At 44.6% G+C, this 20,122-nt stretch overlaps 1 protein-coding gene across 4 annotated transcripts in view; it reads right to left on the bottom strand.

The window, feature by feature from the left end:
• The window catches only part of RSPH9 (radial spoke head component 9), a 30,456-nt gene extending 10,844 nt beyond the window's left edge, over positions 1 to 19,612 (bottom strand). The window contains exons 1-5 of one of the 4 annotated variants that reach the window (XM_054062094.1): positions 19,344 to 19,612; positions 18,775 to 18,937; positions 18,036 to 18,165; positions 17,323 to 17,469; positions 706 to 1,255 (exon numbers count right to left, since the gene is read on the bottom strand). In XM_054062094.1, coding sequence (XP_053918069.1) covers positions 1,095 to 1,255; positions 17,323 to 17,469; positions 18,036 to 18,165; positions 18,775 to 18,937; positions 19,344 to 19,570 — 828 coding nt within the window. In that variant the 5' untranslated portion in view covers positions 19,571 to 19,612 and the 3' untranslated portion in view covers positions 706 to 1,094. Of the gene's footprint in view, positions 1 to 705; positions 1,256 to 14,132; positions 14,211 to 16,693; positions 16,798 to 17,322; positions 17,470 to 18,035; positions 18,166 to 18,774; positions 18,938 to 19,343 lie in introns of those variants that run through there. The other 3 variants (XM_054062097.1, XM_054062095.1, XM_054062096.1) reach the window with 3 other exon arrangements.
• Between the last annotated feature and the right edge of the window lie 510 nt (positions 19,613 to 20,122).

The raw sequence follows: 20,122 nt of genomic DNA, 5'->3' as shown, positions 1-20,122 counted from the left end.
ACTTAGGGACCTAGTATGAAAGGCTTATTAAATTTATCAGAGTTATTATTGCTTTGACTCCATTTCTTTGATATTTATCTGGGGGCTACAAATCAACACAGCCTTTTCATGTATTGCTATGCCACTTAACCTTGTACTGCTTTCATCAGAATCATTTGCTAATACCTATTGGCATGGACAGGAACAAAGGGTAAAGATAAACCTGTATTACCCAGTAAATCAAATTAGACTACAGTGGTTCTTTCCTGACTTACTTTGTGAAACGGAAGCCCTGCATTCAGCCTCTAGAGCTGGCCAAGCTCTTTTTGCTTTGGGAGACAGAGCCAAGACTTTATTAACTATAACTGAGATAAAATCTCTGGCTGACCATCTCTATTTTATGAAAATTTGAAACCTACAGCACTTCAGAAAGGAAAAGATTTTCCTTTCATCTCCTATGTCTTCTAGCCCACAGAGCTCTGCTTAGTGAGATTTACCAATGGAAAAGTCACTGGATTAAACCATTGCCTTGAGATGAACCTGAATGAGCACATTTTGCACAAGACCAGATGATTCCCACTGTTAATTTTTTGCTACAGTTTAGTGCCACAAGCTCAAAAGACCCCTCTAATTCTGGTGAAACCTAAAATATCTAAAACTAAATACTCTCCTCTCTTCAATATGGCTTTCTAGAGTTCAGAGTTTAATACAGATGCCTTACAGCTTTCTACTCTGACTCTAGCTCCATTTTTGGTTGTCATTCATGGGTGACAGCAGGCATTCATTCATGTTGTCTCAAAATTAGTTTTGTATAGGCATGGTGTCATTGTAATCAGACAGATGGCGTACATTTTGCTTCAGACCTAGGGCTTTACCCATCATGGAAGAAAATTCCGTTTATTATTAGCTAAAGGATCTGCAGTGGCATAGGGAATTCAGTCTGGAGTTGCAGGAATATTGCACACAGCAAGTCCTAGGAAAAGAATCAGAGTCCAGGCACAAAAGAATCCTTCTCAAAGTGCAGAGGTTTCACACATTTATTAGAACAAGCAGTAAACAAAATCTTTTAAGTATAAAATCTAAATGTTCTCAAGTCCTCATTCCAGCCAGGAGAGTCACAGCATGAAGGGCAGATCTAAGTTCTTCTCGCCAGTGCCAAAGTAGACATAGCCATATTGCTTGGTCACTGGGACATGGTAGAATGTCAGTCCCAGCCACAGCAGACTCCGCAGCACCACCACAGTGCCTCCCTTTTCTAGCTGGACAGTCCACGAGCCTGTGCAAGAACATGTGCTAATGAGTCACTGGAAATAAGAAAGAGGCAGCATTCCTGGAGCAAGCTGGCCTTAATCTGGGAGAAGGATTGTGGTGGGTTCTGCCTGACCAGTTAACAGTGCACAGGAGTTGTGACACCTGAAAAGAGGGAAGTCAGGGAGACTAGAAACCTTGATGCCTTTTTTCCTTTCATCAGTTCAGCCTTCCAGGCTACCCTTGTTTCCAGATGTTTGTCTTTAGTTCACACAGTAGCATATTCCCATGATTATGATGGTAATGTCATATTCGTCACAGGAAAGGACCCTTGGAGCTCCAGACTTGTATACTTGACCCCAAAGAGAGGCTACAGCTATTCTCGAGTGCTTCTGAGTGGGCAGCAGTTACTCTAACAAGCTCTGCCACCTACTTGGTCTAGCTAATAGCTATAGGGAGCCAAGACTACCCACAGCAATCCTAGATAGGTATGAAATTTCTTCTTAAAATAAACTTAAGAGCATTATCAGTGGGAAGGGGAAGGCAGTACTTTCCTGCTCCAGGGAAGACTGGTTTCCCTGATGCAGCAGCTGCGAAAGAAGAAGAAAGTGAAAAGCAAGGCATTTATTTCTTATCTCAGAGAAATTGACAGAAAAGGTTAATTCTCTTCAGTCTTTCTTGGCTGCACCATTGAAGAGGATGTGCGTGGTAGGGGCGAAGGGATTAGTTTCTGCATTAGTTTTGCTTTGGCTCTGCAGAGGAGGTTCAGAGCCAGTATGAAAATGCAATTTCTCCTGGATGCAAGGAGCTCTGAGCCACTGAGTATTTGTTTTGCATCTGACACAACAGCCTGGGAACAATGCTAGAGGGGAGGGCGCTGGAGCATCAGCTTGGATTCAGTGCCAGAGGCCAAGGAGCTGCCAGAAAAAAAAATACCAGTTTCAGCACCAAATCAGTAATGCCTAGAGGCCAGAAGGTAGGGAAAAAGGTTCCTGCTGAAGCTCCATCTAAAAGCAAAAGCTGCAGGCCCAAATAAAAAAAAAAAAAAAAAAAAAAAAACACCAAAACAACAGAGTTGGATCTGTCAGGCTACTATTGGCCTTGAGTCAAGTGGTCAGCCTATCTGCACCCACAGCCAAAATCTGCCAGTTCCAGAGTAAGGAGAGAGCCCATAGTATGTTAGGCCAGTTAGACAGTATTCATCCTTGTAGATAATTTTAGGCTCATCAATTTATGCTATGACTCATGCTTACTCATGTCATGGTTAGCTTGGGGAAGGGCTTCTGTGATTGCTGCCAGCTGCCAGTCCTCCCCCTCCCACTGACTTCTGCCTCTTGGTCAGTTTTAGTCACATCCAACAACAGGCTGAAGAGCTTTAACACCGCCATTCCTACAACAGGTCACCACAGAACATGGCCCAGGGGTTGACTGCAGCTCCTGAAGCTATTTGCTTGGCCTGCTAGCAGCTGCGAGGAAACACAAGCTGCCTGGCTTGTCTGGCATCCAAAAGGCAACAGCTAACTGGGTAGTCTGTGTTTGCCTAGCTTTGGGCTGATGCACACTCACTTGCAATACACATAGTCTCTTGCACAGTTCACGGCAAACTACATTAGTTAAGGGCTTGAGGGAAGAGGGAAGTTGAGGGCAAATGTGTATATGGTGGATGCAGAATCGGAAAGGAACAACACAATTCAAAGCTCCGTAAAACCAGGTGTCACAAGTTGTGCTGCTCACCTGTTACCTATCGCTTCTCTTTGTATTTCTGCACTTTTCAAAAGTTTTTTTCATAGAATGGTTTGGGTTGATAAGGACCTTAAATATCATCTAGTTCCAACTCCCCAGCCATGGGCAGGATCCTCCCACTAGATCAGGTTGCTCAAAGCCTCATCCAACTTGCCCTTGAACACCTTCAGGGATGGGGCATCCACGACTTCTCTGGGAAACATGTTCCAGTGCCTCACCACCCTCACAGGAATATCCTAATATCTCATCTAAATCTACCCTCCTTCAGCTTAAACCCATCACTGCTCATCCTATTACTGCACTCCCTGATAAAGAGTCCCTCCCTGACTTTCCTGTAGGCCCCCTTTAAGTACTGGAAAGCTGCTTTCAGTGCTCCCTGGAGCCTTGTCTTCTTCAGACTAAACAACTCCAACTCACTCAGCCTGCCTTGATAGGGCAGGACATTTTTGGATATTTGGGCATTTTTGGACACCATTGCTTCCCGTCTCCTTCGATAGCAAGTTCCACAGGTTTGTTATACTGTAATATGCACAATGTAAGTCTATGTCATCTTTGATTTGTTACCTTTCAGTGTCCTCGACAGTTATGTGCCTTCATCCAAATACAGGCATTAGCTGCACTCTGGGGCAATACAGTACATGGATCCATGATCTCAAACATGTACCCAGTGTTATGCAGGCTAATCAATCCCTGCGGAGTATTCAGCAGCAGCTAACTCTGTGGATCAGAGCAACTTCCCTAGTACCCTCACACCTAGCAGAAATGGTCAGGTGTAATTCAAGACAGCTCCATTCACTTTCTTTCTAGATCTCTGAAGGCAATGACATGCAGTTGCTTCATTTTCCTACCATTTGTCCAAGCTGCGAACTCTCAAAGTCCCAAATGTGTTATTTCATAAACATGAGACCTTTGGGGACTATTAAGTTGTTACACTTCCCAGGTCTTCTCTGATTTTTCATTCCGCATCTAGTTCTATGCAAATATGGAAAATAAAGTTTTGCTGATGCTGCATAAGCCTTTCTATGAAATGAGGTCCTGAACAAAAAAGCAGGTTACTTACGTGCAGTCCTAGCTGGACCAACACAACATAGGTTGAGGACAGGAAAAAACTATGAGAAACTGCCAAAAACTGTAATGTCATTTTCACTCGGATCCTGTTTTCAGCCAGAATGACGATTGGTCATAGAGCTGCTCTTTATCTTTAGCCAAACAGCAGCAGAACCAGTGCCACCTTCCACCTTTTACTAACCAGATCAGTGGGGACATTTGCCTAACTCAGTTACCAAAGGTGATTTATTCAGTAAACTTATCCAGACTGGACTTGTGCAACACACAAAAACCATTCAGAAACTGCATTTGATACACAATGCTAGTGTCTGTCTTCTAAGAAGACATCACATTAAAGTTCTGGAACGTATCTGCTTATTTTGGTCTTTTTAAATGAAGACATTAGAGCCCATTATCTCAGTACTTTTTTTTGCATTTGAGGAAATGGTCCAGAAACAAAACTGATATTTGAACTCATGAGCCATGAAGAAAGTTGTCCTCCCTGAAAAATCCAAGACAAGTGTCTTCTCTTCTGTCAGTTCAAAATCATGATCTTCAAACAAGGTGCTTTTTCAGGCACACCTTTCTTGTAGGAGTTTGAAATGATATCATAAATCAGTTGAAAAGTACTCGAATTACTAACAATGGTATGAAACAATAGCTTAAAATTAATATGCCTTCATTCCTCCTTCAAGAGGATGCATTTAATTATACAGTATAAAAAGGGATGAGGAGAACTATGAAAATCAAATGCTGCTTTTATCCCCTTATTTTTCTCTTCCCTTTTTTTTTTTCCTTTTAAACTTCCTTGCCACTACAAATGTTTTTTGGAGTAAAAGCATTGCCTAGGTAGATGTATATCTGTATTACTGTAAAAATGCAAAGGAGGATGCTGGGTTCAAATCCTTTCTAACATTGGCTCAGAATATCCCACTGCATTCCTTGTGCTCGTCATTACACCTGTGTAAGACAACATGTCTTACTGGGAGGCAGGGAAGCTCAGAGCATCAGTCTGTCAAGCACACCAAAACTCCTTGACAAAAGTCTTCAGGAAAAAAAGTTAAATTGTTATTACTTGCACTGGAGGGAATACAACTAGAACTAGGAGACAGCAAGCAAAAGCTGGCTTTCCTAGAGTTAGATGCTCATTTTAACTTCCATCTACATGTGAGCTGTAGCCTGTGTTGTCCCTAAATCAGGCACCAGAGTTAACTTCACTCATCACGCAAAGCTCATTTAGGTGCAGGGAACTGGAGGTCATTGCTCTCACACTAGAGATTTCTCACAGAAAGAAACACTGCTGTGGTGAGGTTTCCATTCTTCAAAATACATTTTTTAAAAGAGCAAGTTCATTCTTAAGCTGCACCCAGCAAACCTAAGGAAGCCAAGCACTGTCTGTGCTGAAACTATTGCCTGTTGCTGCTCCAGAAGGGAAGGGAGGGAGCTGCTGTGTGGGAGGAAAGAGCATGGGAAAAATATCCGCTGGATGAATATCTGGAGCTTCCTATTCCCTCTTTGGATCAGGCTGCAGCCTCCACCCCTCCAAACACAGGCAGGAATTCTGAGGAGTTTCCTTACATCTTTCCCAAACAAGAAAGTGCTTTGAAGATCCTGATGCTCACCCAGTGTTAAACCACTGCCTTTTTTATGGCCCTTCAACAGCTGCCAGGACACCAGGACTGAATTTCAAAAGTCAACCTCCTCCTCAGCTTCTTCTTCCTTTCCAGTCGCCAATAGAAATCCCTGTCTCATCCCCCATGTCTGTCTCAGCTACAGGCCGAATCCTGTAATTGCACATTAGCTTTCAGACAAAAGCCTTTTAAGAGGGCTGTTTGCAGAAGAACTTTCCTGCAGTAACTGGTCCACTTTCAGCATGACCTCTCATAACATTGCTGCTTTGGAGGTGATTCAGCAATGCCTCCTTTCAGTGCAAGCTTGAGAAGAAACAGCTTTAAGAGCTAGACAGCCTGATAGAGAGGCTCCATGTCGCAAATGCTCACCGAGGGCCATAAAAGTGACATTATCAATTCCTCTTCAAAGGAAGAAACGTCGCAAGGGAAAAGCAGCTACGGCATGGTTGCACTGACCATTAACACAATATGCTGCTGCCACAAGAGCAGGTTATAACACGTCTTGCTCCAGTCAGTCCCGAGTGTGAGTGAAGTAAGGAGTTATAAGACAAATATTAACACCCAGAGAGGGGCAATATAACCACTTCCCTTTGCAAAAGCAGCCGCTGCTTGGCCATGTGACCCCCAAGCACTTAGCTCTGACAAAGGTACACTACACCCCTGGGATTTAGATTCCATTTCCCTCCAACAGAAAATCCTATACTGGGAAGAGCTTCTTACTTCTAATTTGCTACCTATAGGGAGCAAAGACAAATTTCAAAGCAGAGCAGCTGTAAGGAAAGGTCACTGTGCTCTGGCTCTCAACAATTTTTGCCACACAGAGATTTCATGCACAGCCTACCAGCTATAAGGACACATCCAAACACTCTTATGTGGGGCTCAAACTCCTTCATGCCACTTACTGGCTGCAAATTAAATCTCTTTCATTTGCTTGACACACCACCTGCACCCCATATGTTAACACTGCTGTCAATATTTCCAATTCCCCAAATAACTATTTAAGAATAATTAAATAAAAACACAGACTGGTTGCAGGTTCAGTACTATTTTTTAAAGCCTCCAGAGCCAGGAAAGCACAGCTTACAAACAGTCAGATGCTGCCAAACAGCTCTTGCATGGTCCTACTGCTTACCATGTCTTTGACACACAAATACAACCATGCCCAAACCTCAAAGTAAAATGATCTTACTTCAGAGGCTTTTTCTCTCCATTATCGTCTCTCCCTGGGGACACCTCTACAGCACAAATGATTAAGACAGGCCTGGACCTTCCATTTACACACCAGGTACCCATTTCCTGCTGACAAGGAAGACTCAAGGATTGCAATGCTGTCCCAGATGCACAGTATTCAGGTGCCTCTGAGTACTGGGTGAAATTCAGGCCATAGTCAGACATCTGAAGACGATGCAGCTTAATCCAGTTGAAGCAGCCTCTTCCCTCAAACCCTTACTCCCCCTCTCATCATTCTTCCATCGTAGAGACCACAAAAGTGTTTATTTACTGCTCAGCGAACCAGGTCAGGAAAACGAACTGGCTGAAAAATAGTCTAGACAAAAATAAAGTTATTTTTCCTGCTGGAATTTGTCTGCACAGCCAGCAATGCCAACACAAAAGAAGGGCCAATACACAGATATAAATGAGCAACAGAGGATGGAAAGGGCTGAAAAAGCTAGCACAGAAGTAATACATATCAAATTACAGCCTTCCTTATAGTCCAGTTAGTTTGCCCTTTCGTCCGAAATTCGCCCAATAATTAGAATATAGCTAGAATCCTTTTTACTTTTGTTGCTGTAAAAAAAAAAAAAATGTAGATTTTGCAAAGAAAGCATCCAGAACAAAGATCTGGAATGGGGCTGTGCACTAGAGGAAACAGCAAGACAATATGCAATCAAAACTTATAAGGAGAGGGAAAACTGATTAAAACCCCTGCTAACAACTACAATACAGATCATCGTATCTTGGGCCTTCTGTAGTAAATTCAGAAATCTCTCGGTGGCAAAGCATCCTCCTTCCAAAGCACAAGTTCACACTGAATCTTGTTACACTCCATATTTCTTGTTCAGCTGGTCGCTGTGGAGCGTGCCAGGAGTCACGTAGCATCTACCTGGGGAGCCCCTGCATTAATCCGTCACCTTCGTGGGCTTCTGTGAGCCCATTGGTTGGTAGGAAGAAAAAGAAGGAGTCTCTCGCTCCTCCCTGCTCTGAATGAAAGACGCTTCCTCTAAATCTTGCTACAGGATTTCAGGCTCAATTCAGCTTCTTTGGGGCTTTTGTCACGAAACAAATGTGATGTCTTTGAAAGAAAGATTAACAGTTTGATGAAAGGATGCTATGGACAGCTTTGTTCTAGCCTGCTTCCCCCTAGAGCTTTCGGTCACTGTCACTTTCTTACCCACGGGAGAATATCTGTGACTCTCAGAGAAGATTATGGCCACCTTGTAAGATTTCGCCTCTCCTGATAACAAAGCATTGACCACTTTGAGGAGGTGATAATGATGAACAGGGGCTGGATTAGGGGCAAAGAACCTCACATTGATCTCTGAATTCTGAGAGGACACAAAGAAGTCGATGCTGGATTCAAAACCCACGGAATGATTAGAGCACATCCAATTCACCCTCCTGCAGGAGGGGCAAGGCTACAAGCCAGTTGCACTTCTTACCTCATCAAGTTAGCAGGACCAGTTAAACTAAAGGGCTTAGGATGAGGAACAGATGGCACAGTTTATAAACTGTTGATGTTTTTGTACTAAGTTAGATGTGAATTCTGGCCCAAATTACCTAAGAGCTTACCAGTTTCCGAGAAGACTGTCACACTGAGCATACCCACACAGCACACTGCATTTGTGTTGATATTCAAGCTAACTTTGAATACTAAAGATGGGTAAGCATCTCCTAGTGCCTGGGTAGCCTAGCTATCTCTGTACAGCACAACTGCTGTACAAATAAACCCATAGATCAACTATCCCTTGTTCCTTTCCCTATTTATTTAAATCCATAGGATATTTGTATACAGTAAAATAAGACAACACGTGTTGACTCCGTCCCTGCAAAAGTTCTATGGCCAGAGCAAAGGAAAGCTATATGCACGGCTGGCACCAATGCCAACTGCTGCTCAGGCAGGAACTGCCACTCCTTACGTGGAGCCCCTTCAGAAATAGATCACTCCTAGCAAAAGCTGACCTCATTCTGATTTCAGCGACACACAGACTGCCCTAGGCTTCCCCCTGCAAGTGATTTTTCTTATCATTCCCTAGGGAAAGGGTTAAGCCAAAGCTGACTGATTTGGTGATAAAACTACAGCTTCTGATTCTAAGAGGCTTTACCAGAATTTCCTATCAGTTCAGCAAGAAGTTCATCTCCTTTTCACAGTCAAGGAACCAAGAGCTGAAATGGAGATGGAGGGGGGGGAATGATTTTTTTTTTACCAAGGAGAAAAAAACCCAAAACCTTTAAATACAATCCCTGGAAAGTTTTTGCAAAGACTCTGCTTCTGTCCTCATTCTTTCACTGCAGCAGTCAGGAGGGCGAAAGACTACCACAGCTCTACGTTGATGGGCAGCCCTACTCCAGTATAAACTTATCCATGGCCTCTGACTAAACAAGACCCCTGAGGTGATACAGACCTAGGACCTAAAAGCAGTGAATGTGCTGCTTTATAACCCATAGACACAAAGCCCAAGGAAAACAGACTCCTTTCCAGAAATCAAGGCAGACCATGGATAGCCAGTCAAAAGCCATAATACTAGCTGACTCTGGAGTCCTCCTGCCGTGCTGCCACATGAGAGGTTCCAGTCTGATCTTGAATTCCTGAGCTGGCAGCGCCCCAGGTTGTAAGAGGGACAACATCTTGTATTGCTCCCAGGGAACTCTCTTGGATCACTGCAGGAGTGGCTTCCCACTCCACACATCACTAACAAAACTGAAGAGCATCTCTGCTTTTGAAGATGTAGCAGACATGCTTATGTAGTTGTGTACGTCCACTGCATGCCTATCATGGCCAGGATGCTAAGAAAGCTATTGAAAAGCCCAGTGACCATTCTAGAAATTGCCTAAGCTTGGAAGAGACAGAGTATCTCCTCCATAAATTGACTTCCTGAAATGTAGGTACCACATACAGTCTGGAAACTCAGGCCATACTTTCTCCTAAATTTGATGATGGTCTTGGTGCTTTTCTTTCGTATTTTAGTTTTCTGTGATTTCCTCTTCTAAGCTCAGCCCTGACAATGCTGGCACCATAGTGCACCCTGCTGGAAGGTAGCAGCTGCGGCCATCCTAGAATTATTTCTAGGGATGGCTGACTTCAGTTTTAACAGAAAAATTCAGGTACCAATGCTTTAACTAATATCCCACTGAGCCAGCTATTGGGTTCAATTCTCACATCTGAATGCCGACTGTTCTAGTGCACACTAATGCATTTCACTTGTTCTGTACCATTGTGTTAAAATCCTTGTTTGTCAAAAACACTTGTATAAATGTCAAGAAACTCCATGGGATACCATAGCTCAGTTTCACACATTCACCAATCCTAAGGAGCACCTCTCCTAAACAGGAATGAGGATAGCTATGAACCACACTAGGTATTTCAGTCTACATTTTGGCCACTTCTTTTCATCCTTGCTAACACGAAGCACTGCCTTCTCATTCATTACGGGTCTTTTAGTTTGGATTTCAGTGAGACAGCTTGAAAAGCCTTGTCCCCGTGTGGCTCTTGGCAGGCTAAGAAGTAAAGTGCTCTTGCTCTCAGCTTTCACAGAGCTGGGGAGGTGCTGCTTATTGTTAAGCAATGAAAGGGGAGGGCTCAGGTCACATCTGTGAAATGTTAGCGGAGAAGGGAGGCTGGGTGAAAGTAGGTGGCCAGCACAGCATAGCACTTTGCTGGATTTTCCAGGGCCACTGGGGAGATAGGCAGCCATTTGTCTTAAAGCCCTGATAACAAGACGACTTGCTCTCTGCTGGCTAGCTGGGGTTGTAAATACCTCTGCAGACAGAGACTCTTCAAATGGCTGGAGACAAGGCTGATAGGGGATTAATTGCCTGGGGGGGGGGGGGAGGGGGGGGGGGAAGGGGGCAGGTCGAAAGGGAGATAATTAGCCCTGTTAATGCACGGAGATAAAGCAGGTTTGTATCTCCTGTCCTTCATCCTTCCAGCACCTGGGCTTTTGGGGCAGCCAAGACGGGACTACCAAAATGGCCCTTGAGAGTGGTCAGAGGAAACTATCTCCCACTTAGAAATGCAACCTCTCCACCTTCAAGGGCCCATTAAGCACTGTCTTTCGCTAAACCAATAAAGAGTGTGCTAATGAAGCTCAGAGGACAGAAGGTTAGCGTTCTAACCCAGGCTACTGTTCAGCAAGCTTACAGAAACGCTAGTGCCCAAAGTATTCAACCAAGGGAAAAGCCACAAATCTCTTTGTCTGTACTGCTGTATAAGGAATGCTGCAAAAGCCTTGCGTTTCCAGGTGAAGAAAAAGAGCTACAGACTGAGTAGCTGTCACTTCCTCAACAGAAAGAGGGTAAAGAAGCTGAAACGATCTTTTATCTAGGCACTTCTACTCCTCTACCTGAATCTTAAAACAGCAAGTAGAGAAGACTCGCTATGATCCACACTGCTGCTGTATACCAATTTAGAATGATGCTAGAAAATCTCTCCCAGCATTACAGAGTCAACAATTACATCCAAGAGGTCTCAGCTCCCCAGTTTACCCTCCAGAATGGACAGGAATAACTCGGGAATCTCCTCAGCCCTCTTTTGAGCCTTCATGTGTGATAGTTCAGAAAGCAAAGCCAGCTGTACTGAAAGTCCTGCCTTTAAGATTCACTGTCTCAGGAACCCATTGTCACCTTTGTGTTATTGTCAATGACCATGAAGAAGCCCAAGCTAAACATCACCCTCCACAGCTGTCATCAAGTTTACAGCCAGGCATACCAGGAAATCATCTGTTCTGGATTCCTACATAATACTGCCCATTAAAATGAATTCAGTTACTCATGTCTGGGACTAGCAACTTATATATACATTTGGCTAAAACACAATTCCCAGAAACTCATCCAGCATGATGCTAAGACACCGAGAAACAGACTCATCCATTGCCCTTGCTAGGTGGTAATCATTTCACTATTAAAATTTGTACCTAATTTTTCATTTTAGTTTTTCTGGATGTAATTTTCAGCTGCTGACTCCTGTTATGCCTTTTTCTGCTATACTAAATAGATCTTCAGTACCCAATACTTAAAAGTCCATGGAGTATTTACACAGTGTAATACAGTCATTCTCATGTTGTTTTCTGCAAGATAAACAGATTGAACTGTTTATGTCTCTCACTAGCCATTGAATCATTTTGTGGCTCTTTTCTGCAACTCTCCAGTTTTGCAATGTGCAGTAATCCAGTTCTGATTCCACTAACAGTGCATGCAAAAGTAAAGTCACCTCCCTGCTCCTATTTGCTACGCCCTTGTTTACACATGCACAGATCATATTAGCCTTTTAAGTCTCAGGATCAGACTGGGAGCTGATGTTCAGTGGGTTGTGCCTGGATTTCTTTTCAGAGCTACATCTTCCAGAACACAGTTCTTGAAGCCTGGCTTCCAGGCCTTGATCTTAGATATTTTACTTTGTAAGTAGCTATATCAAAATGTACTTTAATAAAGTAAGCCCAGTTTACCAGATCTCCGTAGCCATCCTGTCGTTGTCATTATTTGTCTCTCCACCAGTCCTTTACTTCTAGACCATTTGTAAGCAAGTTGAATATCAGTACTGGCACTGGTTCCAACTGAAGCCCCTTCTGATCCCTTCCAGAAATACACCCATTCAGTAACTTCTGAATCGCAATTACTAATCAAGGTAAGAGATTATGTCTGCAATACTGGTATTTATTAAAGTTTAGCATCATAGGTATGCCACAAGCCTCCCAGGACGATGATTTCAGGTGTAACTTATCTGGCTCTTTCATTTTCATTTTTTTTTTACTCAAAGTAAAGGTTGCCTAGCTCTATCCTCCCCTAGAAAACAGTCTGAAAACTGTCAGAAACAGTATTTTATTATTTTCACTTAATGCAAGTCCATATTCCTTCCAAAAACAAACCAGAAAAAAAATTCTTGATCATTTCTGCCCTTCCATATTCTTAATGGCCTTTTAACCATCACCATTTAGCAATAGTTTCCAGTACTATTACTATGCCTTGTTTTCCTCTCGATATACTGGAAGAAAATTCTCATTACAGTTGTCATGGACTAGTCCAGGTCATCCTGGCTTCGTCATTTTCTACTCATTATTAATTAAAAAAATATATCAATCATTAATTGTTCCCAACTTTATGCATTTCCTTTTCAAATTGCTTTTTAAAATTCTAAATCCTACTCTTATTCTACCAGTGAACTGTGGTAGGCTTTCAGACAACAGCAGCTATTTATTGAGTGGGAGTCATAACTTTTGAAAAAGTCTTCCGATATAAATCCTACTTCCGCTCATATCTTTTCCTATCTACATTTTACTTTTTCTTTGCCTCTGACATATCTGCCCTCCTGCATCAGTTTTTAACAGTGCCCTGTTGGTGTTCCTCATCTCCATATCAAAGTGATCTATCCGAGTCAGTAATCTGTAACAAACGTTAAGAGTCAAGTTATTACTTTTCTAAACTGTAGTTTGAAAGCACTGAGGAACTAAATTTTTCATCCCTAGCTTTACTTCTTCCCAAGCCTTCCATAACACACTAGTACCTTAGGTTTTCTCCCATCCTCTTCCTTTATCCTTGCAGAATGTAGCACAGCCTGATCCGGTAGCACGGTCACAGTAAAAACATCCTTCCCCATTTCACTTTCCCCATGACATCAATGCCTCACAAAAGGCTATTATTTCATACCTACACATCATTAGGTCATCAAGTGAAAACGCTGTAGGCACGCTAGGAATTACTGCTATTTGTTTTGCCATTCCATTATCTACAAGCACATGTAAAACTGCCACAACTCTAGTTCCTGAAACGCTATCGCCTAGGGTGCCGGACTCCACGCAGCAGAAAGGACCACGCGGGCAATCTGCCAGCAGCTGCAAGACTATATCTAATTGTGCATAAAGTTGAGCAGATTGTCTGCTTAGACTAGAGCAAACAAGCTTATCTTTAATGCAGACATATGGCCAACAAAACCTACAGATCCCAGTATGCAACATTCTGGCCAGCTGGCCATTTGGATCTGAATGAAGCATTACATGGTCTGATACTGTAGTGACAGAAGATCAGTATCACCACCTCTCCACATTTGAAAAATCATAAGTCAGGCCACTCAAACTCATCAGTTTAGCTCAGAGAGCTGGAAATTTTAAAAGGGGATAAACTGACTGAATTTGCTTTTTTAGACCAGGTTCATGTTTTCCCGCTTTTCTCTACAACAATTTTTAAAAGAAATGTTTTTTTTTTAATAAAAGCTAAGTCGCACAGTCACTTGCCTCTGGGAGCTGAGACACCAAGAGAAAACAGACAGACTCACAGTATGATGAGGGGAGGAACACCAACATATTCTGAACTCTTAAAGTACACAGATAATTCGATAGGCAGAGACAGAATCTGGAACACACAATCACCACAGATATCACTGGTAAAGATTAGGGTGGCAGACAGTTTTGTTACAAAACTCCAGTTTTTCCACTCTTGCAGTGAATTCTCCATTTCTACCATTGTTACCTTTATTCAACACAGTTTTAACTTCCTTTCTTCCCACCTCTCAGCTGTCATATAAAATCTTCTCTCTGCCTCCAACTTTCCATTCTGTAAGACACCTCTGCTCTCCTCTAATGACACACCATACATTTCATGACAGCTGACAGCCATCACAGATGCTTAGTCTCCAATTAATAAAGAAAAAGTAACAACAAAGTTCTTACTTTTAGACAAGTTAAAATCATCCCTTAATCTCTCAGTCCTGTTCTTTAGGTCTTTTAAGATGCCTAGAGAATTCTATCCAACGTGTAGGCTAGGAGCATCACCCTTTGCCCACTGTTCATATATTTGCTGAGGACAGAGACAATTCTGGCTTCTGTCACAATTCTAGATGCGGTAAATTTGGGAATTCCTACTTCTGTCCTGGCAATAACTGTTGAAAAGAAAGTGCAAGAAAAGCTTCAGGTGAAGATTAGGAGATTTGCCAGAGCCGAGAACAACATGTCAGGAAAAAGAAAAAGCGCTGTCTGCTCTGGGTCAGGACCAACATGCACTGGCAGAGTTGAAGGAAGGTAATCCAAGAATCAGAGTTTTAGTGCCTTGCAACCAGAAGAGAGCGACTTTGGCTGAGCCGTGCTGATAAAATCAGAAGACATCCTGTGTCTGCCCTCCTCTGTTCCTTCCACACACACACATTTTCACAAGCAACCAGAACTTTAGGCAACCTGAATGCTTGTTAAAGGGGGGTGGGTTGATCTTTCTTTAATGTCAGAGCTCCTATCTGCATGGGATAGACTGCAATTAGAGAGGCTATATGCCTTGCTGATTCTGTAACCAGTTCCTGTCTTATTTCCTTTGCCAGACAAGGTAATTCCATCAATCTTCAGGTTCAGTCCAAAAAAGAGCAGGACAATACAGCCAGAGCTGCGCAGACACCATGATGAATCTTCTCCTCTTCCATTAAGAAGCACTCAGCTGCACATGAGCTCAGGTAGTCTTTGAGAGGTAACTTTTTTTAAGGAGACCAAGATCTGCACTAACAGCAACAACCTCCCAGGAAGAGGGGCAAAGGTTCACGCTTACAGAGACCTCAGGTTGTCAAAGGAAGATAAACCTGACAGTGGCATGGCAGAACCCCACTTTCTACTTGCCACTGGGTAAAATACATCTACAAGTCAAATTGATTTAAAGACTTCAATAAAAGTGCCATAGAATCATAGAATGGTTTGGGTTGGAAAGAACCTTAAAGATCAGATCCAACCGCTTTGCCGTGGTCTAGGACACATCCCACCAGACCAGGCTGCTCAAGGCCCCATCCAACCTGGCCTGGAACACTTCCAGGAATACGCTTCCAGGCATCCACAAATTCCCTGGGCAACCTGTTCCAGTTCCTCACCACTCTCATCATGAAGAATTTCTTCCTAATGTCCAATATAAATCTTCTCCCTTCCAACTTAAAGCCATTCCCCCTCATCCTATCAGTACATGCCCTTGTAAAAAGTCCTTCCCCAGCTTTCCTGCAGCTCCTTCAGGTACTGGAAGGCCACTACAAGGTCTCCCTGCAGCCTTCTCTTCTGCAGGCTGAACAACCCCAACTCTCCCAGCTTGTTCTCATAGCAGAGGTGCTCCAGCCCTCTGATCACCTTCATAGCCCTCCTCTGGACCCGTTGCAACAGTTCCACATGTTTCTTATGTTGGAGATTCCAGAACTGGAGACAACAGTCCAGGTGGGGTCTCACGAGAGTGGAGTAGAGGGAGAGAAATGTCTAAAACACAGCACGACCTGCCAACTGCCTGGAGTCTTGAACTAGATGCAAATCTTTCAAAGGTGCCCTTTTCCATCACAGCTGAAGGTGGCTAAAACCAGCTCTGCATTGCAAATTAGCCTTCAGGCTCTTAGCCCTTGGAGCCTGCTTTCTAGTTGAAAAATAGAAAGACACTGCAGATTCACCTTCTGCTCCAGTGGCTCTGTGGCTTCAGGCCTCGCAAAATTAAGCCTCCCTACCAAAAACCCTAGGAAATAAAGGGTAGGGCTCTTTTTGCCAAAGAAGAGACTAGGTGATATATATATTTAAAAAGATATATAGAGAGATATATGAACGAGACAAAGTCTGAAAAGCTATATGGCAATTTGCTGTCCTTCCAGCTCATTCCATTTGGCATAGCTCCTCTACTACCCTTATCCTGCTACTCCAGGATAGGAATAAAATAGCAAACCCGAGGTCTGATTCTGTCCCAGGAATATTTCTAGACAGCAGGATGTGAAAAAACTTGGCCTAATCCAAAAAGTGCAGCAAATGAGCAAAAAGCAGTTAGAAACAAATAACAAGTCATTCCCATACCTACAAAAAAATACTCTGCCAGAGGAGTCAAGACTCTCTGGAAGAGACTTTAAATATATTTAACAGTTGTCAAGCACAACAGTAAAGATGTGAACTGATGATACATTCCAATACGCAGGTCTTCCTTTCTCCTTCCACGGCTTGTAATCCTGCTAGAGTACAGATAATTCCACACTAAAGCATTTCTAACAGTTTATCAAAGGAACGTTTGAATTCAGCCTCTCAGCGATATCGGCTTAGTGTTAATGAGAGCCCATTTAGATAAAGAGCAGCAGTGCTGGGCGGGACCAGAGGTGTGAAATACTTCAAACCACATAAATTCTCTCTATCACTGGTGGAGTTATCTCCCCCATAGGGATACCAGCTGTCACAGGCTTTACAGAAATCAGGAGGGAATGTGACACTTAGCCAGAGAGGATAACTGCTGGTGTGGTCATACTTATGTGGATGTGACAGCTCTGGTACGCTTGCATCTTACCATTACAAGCATTTAGAATTGCTTAAAAAGGAAATAAAGTACAATATTTACTAAAGGATAAAGTTCCTTTATAGATTTGCAGGAACTTCTCCCAATCATACCAGCTCCACAGTAACCCAACACCTTGTTGCCTTGCTGTTTCCCAGGCTACTTGGACTGCCTTCCCTTTTATTGCATCTGTTGATTCTGCTAGCCTTACCTTGTGGAATATCATGTTCCAGAGAGTCTAGAAAGTCAACAGATGGGTCCAGGTCAGCCTTTTCCAGCAGGGTTTTATTCTTCAGGTTAACAGGCTCAGTAAAATGGAAATAGGAACTTAACTTTTTTGCCTCCATCAAAGAAAGACCTGCAAACAGCCATTGGTAACCATCAATACAGCAGGCTCAGCTAACATTCTTATAACATTGAATATCATATTGTTTCTCTAAGCAGACAGCCTGTGACAGAATCACAATCTTTCTCCAGCAGACTCCACATAAGACTGAAGTCTTGCTACAGATGGGTGGCAGCACTCCCTAATGTTGTGCACTGCAGACCATGCTAACTGTGTAGTCCCAGACAAGCAATGGGCTCTGAGCTGAGACCAACTCTCTCTGCCCATTTGGTAACATCCTGTACCTAGATGGAGAATTCCCTGCAGCTATAAGTGCTAAACACTGATATAAACTATACATAGACAAATGAAACTACAGGTTTAGTGACTCAGAGCCATTACTGACTCACTTCCCATCTTCCAGAGCTGAATCATACACCTGAACATTAGTGCCATTGGATTCTCCCCTCCCTGTTCACCTTACCCAATGGAAAAATAAACCTCACATCAAAACACCAACGAGAGAAATTAATCTTAATTTACAGCTTTTATGATCAAAGTACAGTTGATCCTGATTGATAAAGACAATGACAATTTACCTTCAAAGTTTCTGTTTTCATGCACAGACCCAAGGGGAGTCTTCACAAATGCACCCCGGGGTACGATACCGACTGCTGAGTCTATTTGTTCTATCGTAGCTACGAGGCGGGTCTCCTCCTTGATGATGGGCTTTAAAGTAAAATAAGCAAATTTTAAAGGTAGGGCTTTCCTTGTTGTCATTTCTGAAGATAAACTCAAGGTGACAGGAGAAACCACAATGGACTCACTCATCAGCTTGGAGCCCAATGCCACTAAGCGGGCCACAAACAGGACGTTCTTCTCAAAAGGTATGAGAGAAAATGTGGTTAGGAGCAGACAGTCCAGACTCACCAGAGAGCTAACTATCCCTCTCTTCATCCCTCCCTCCCTTCCTCCCTCCCTCTCAATTAAGCTACTTTTGACCGGTCTATTGCTTTATGAAGAACGGTGCCTGCAGTTCCTATTAAAGCTTCAGAAACTGCAGTAAGGATCTATACCGATTGTGCATAATAAAACACATGGGAGGTATAACATTCCTAAGCCATGTCTACTGTTACATCTACATCCAGGAGTAACTGAAGTAAGAGGTCAATCAAGAAAGTGCTGCTACACAATGACAGTAAAGAGGAAATTGTACATATTCTGTCTGAGCACAGGCTCAGTCTACTCATTACAAACAAGGAAGAGGAGCCTCCACCTGTCCAGTGTTGAGGGGTACAACTGTAGTGAAGGGAGTTGGAAGTGTTTTGTTCTATTTACCTCCTTACCATCTTCCAACAACCTTTCAGCATCTTCTGCATTTATCTCAGTGTAGTCGTACTCAAAAGAAGGATCCCCCTGAAAGCGGCCTTTCAGCTTCCCAGCCAGCACAACCATCTCCTTGGTCGCTGGTGGCAGGAGGCTCCATTCGACACAGTTCAAGCTGCCGGCGACAAGCACAACACAGCCCAAGCCCACTGAATAACAGGGCTCAATGCAAGCCTCACCAGGCCTCTTGGGACACAGCAATGCTCCCTCCAGAAGAGCAGGGCACACGCACACAGACACAAGTACATGCATGCGGACACATGCACATGCATGCACACAGACATGCGCACATGCAGAAACACATGTACACAAGCACAGATGCACTCACACATGCACTTGCACACAGACACACTTTCTCTCTCTCCCCCACAAGGACGGACACACTTTCTCTCTCTCACACACCGACAGACGGACACTCTCTCGCACCGACACACTCTCTCGCAGTCCCGCCTCCTCTCCCCCACCCACCGCGGAGACCGCTCTCCCCCCGCCCCGGGAGCGGAAGGGAGGCAGCCCCGCACCTGTAGAGACGGCTGCGGGGCGCGGCGCGGTCGGGGCCCAGCCCCTCGGCCAGGTAGTAGACGCCGCGCACGCCCTGGATACACCCCCAAAACCGGACCCGCTGGAAGCGGTAGTCGCGCTGCAGGAGCGGCAGCGAGGTGCCCAGCACCGCCCGCTTCTCCGGGCCGAGCCCCACACCGCCGCCGGCCGCCAGCTCCAGGGCGGCGGGCAGCGACACCGCCTCCATGCCGGCCCCGCGTCCCCGTTGCCGGGCTACGGCCCGGGGGGCATGCACTTCCGCCGGAAGTAGCGCCCTCAAGCGCCTATCAAAGTCAGCGCCGCGGCAACAGCGGTAGGAGGGGAGGGGTAGTAGCGGCTCTCTCATAGCAACGGCGGGCCCCGCCTCCCCGCTGCCATTGAAACGGCGCGGGAGCGCGTCCGCGTTGCCGGGCAACAGCCCCGAGCGCGGCAGCAGTGCGCTTCCGGCGGAAGTAACGGCCCTAGACGTCAATCAAAGTCAGCGGCGACAGGGAAGGGTGTGTGCGACGCTGGGGGCGGGGGTGGCGGCGCGGACGGGTGATGGCGGCCGCTCGTGCCTCCCGCCGGGGCTGAGGCAGGACGGGGCGCGCCGCTGGCTGCCAATAGCTCAGCGCCTGAGCAGCTTCCGTGCGGTTCCGGCGCCGCCTCGGCCCCCGCATGCTTCCTACGGGACGCTGAGGGGAGCAGGGCAGTCACGGCGAGGAGGCTGCGGGACAGCAGGGGGCTGCCTCTGGAGAAGCGAAGGAGAAAGCAGGGCCCC

This window comes from Cuculus canorus, chromosome 3 (genome assembly GCF_017976375.1).
Source record: "Cuculus canorus isolate bCucCan1 chromosome 3, bCucCan1.pri, whole genome shotgun sequence".
NCBI classification, from domain to species: Eukaryota; Metazoa; Chordata; class Aves; order Cuculiformes; family Cuculidae; genus Cuculus; species Cuculus canorus.
Note: the sequence above shows the minus strand (reverse complement) of the source record. Positions and strands in the feature narration are given on the sequence as shown.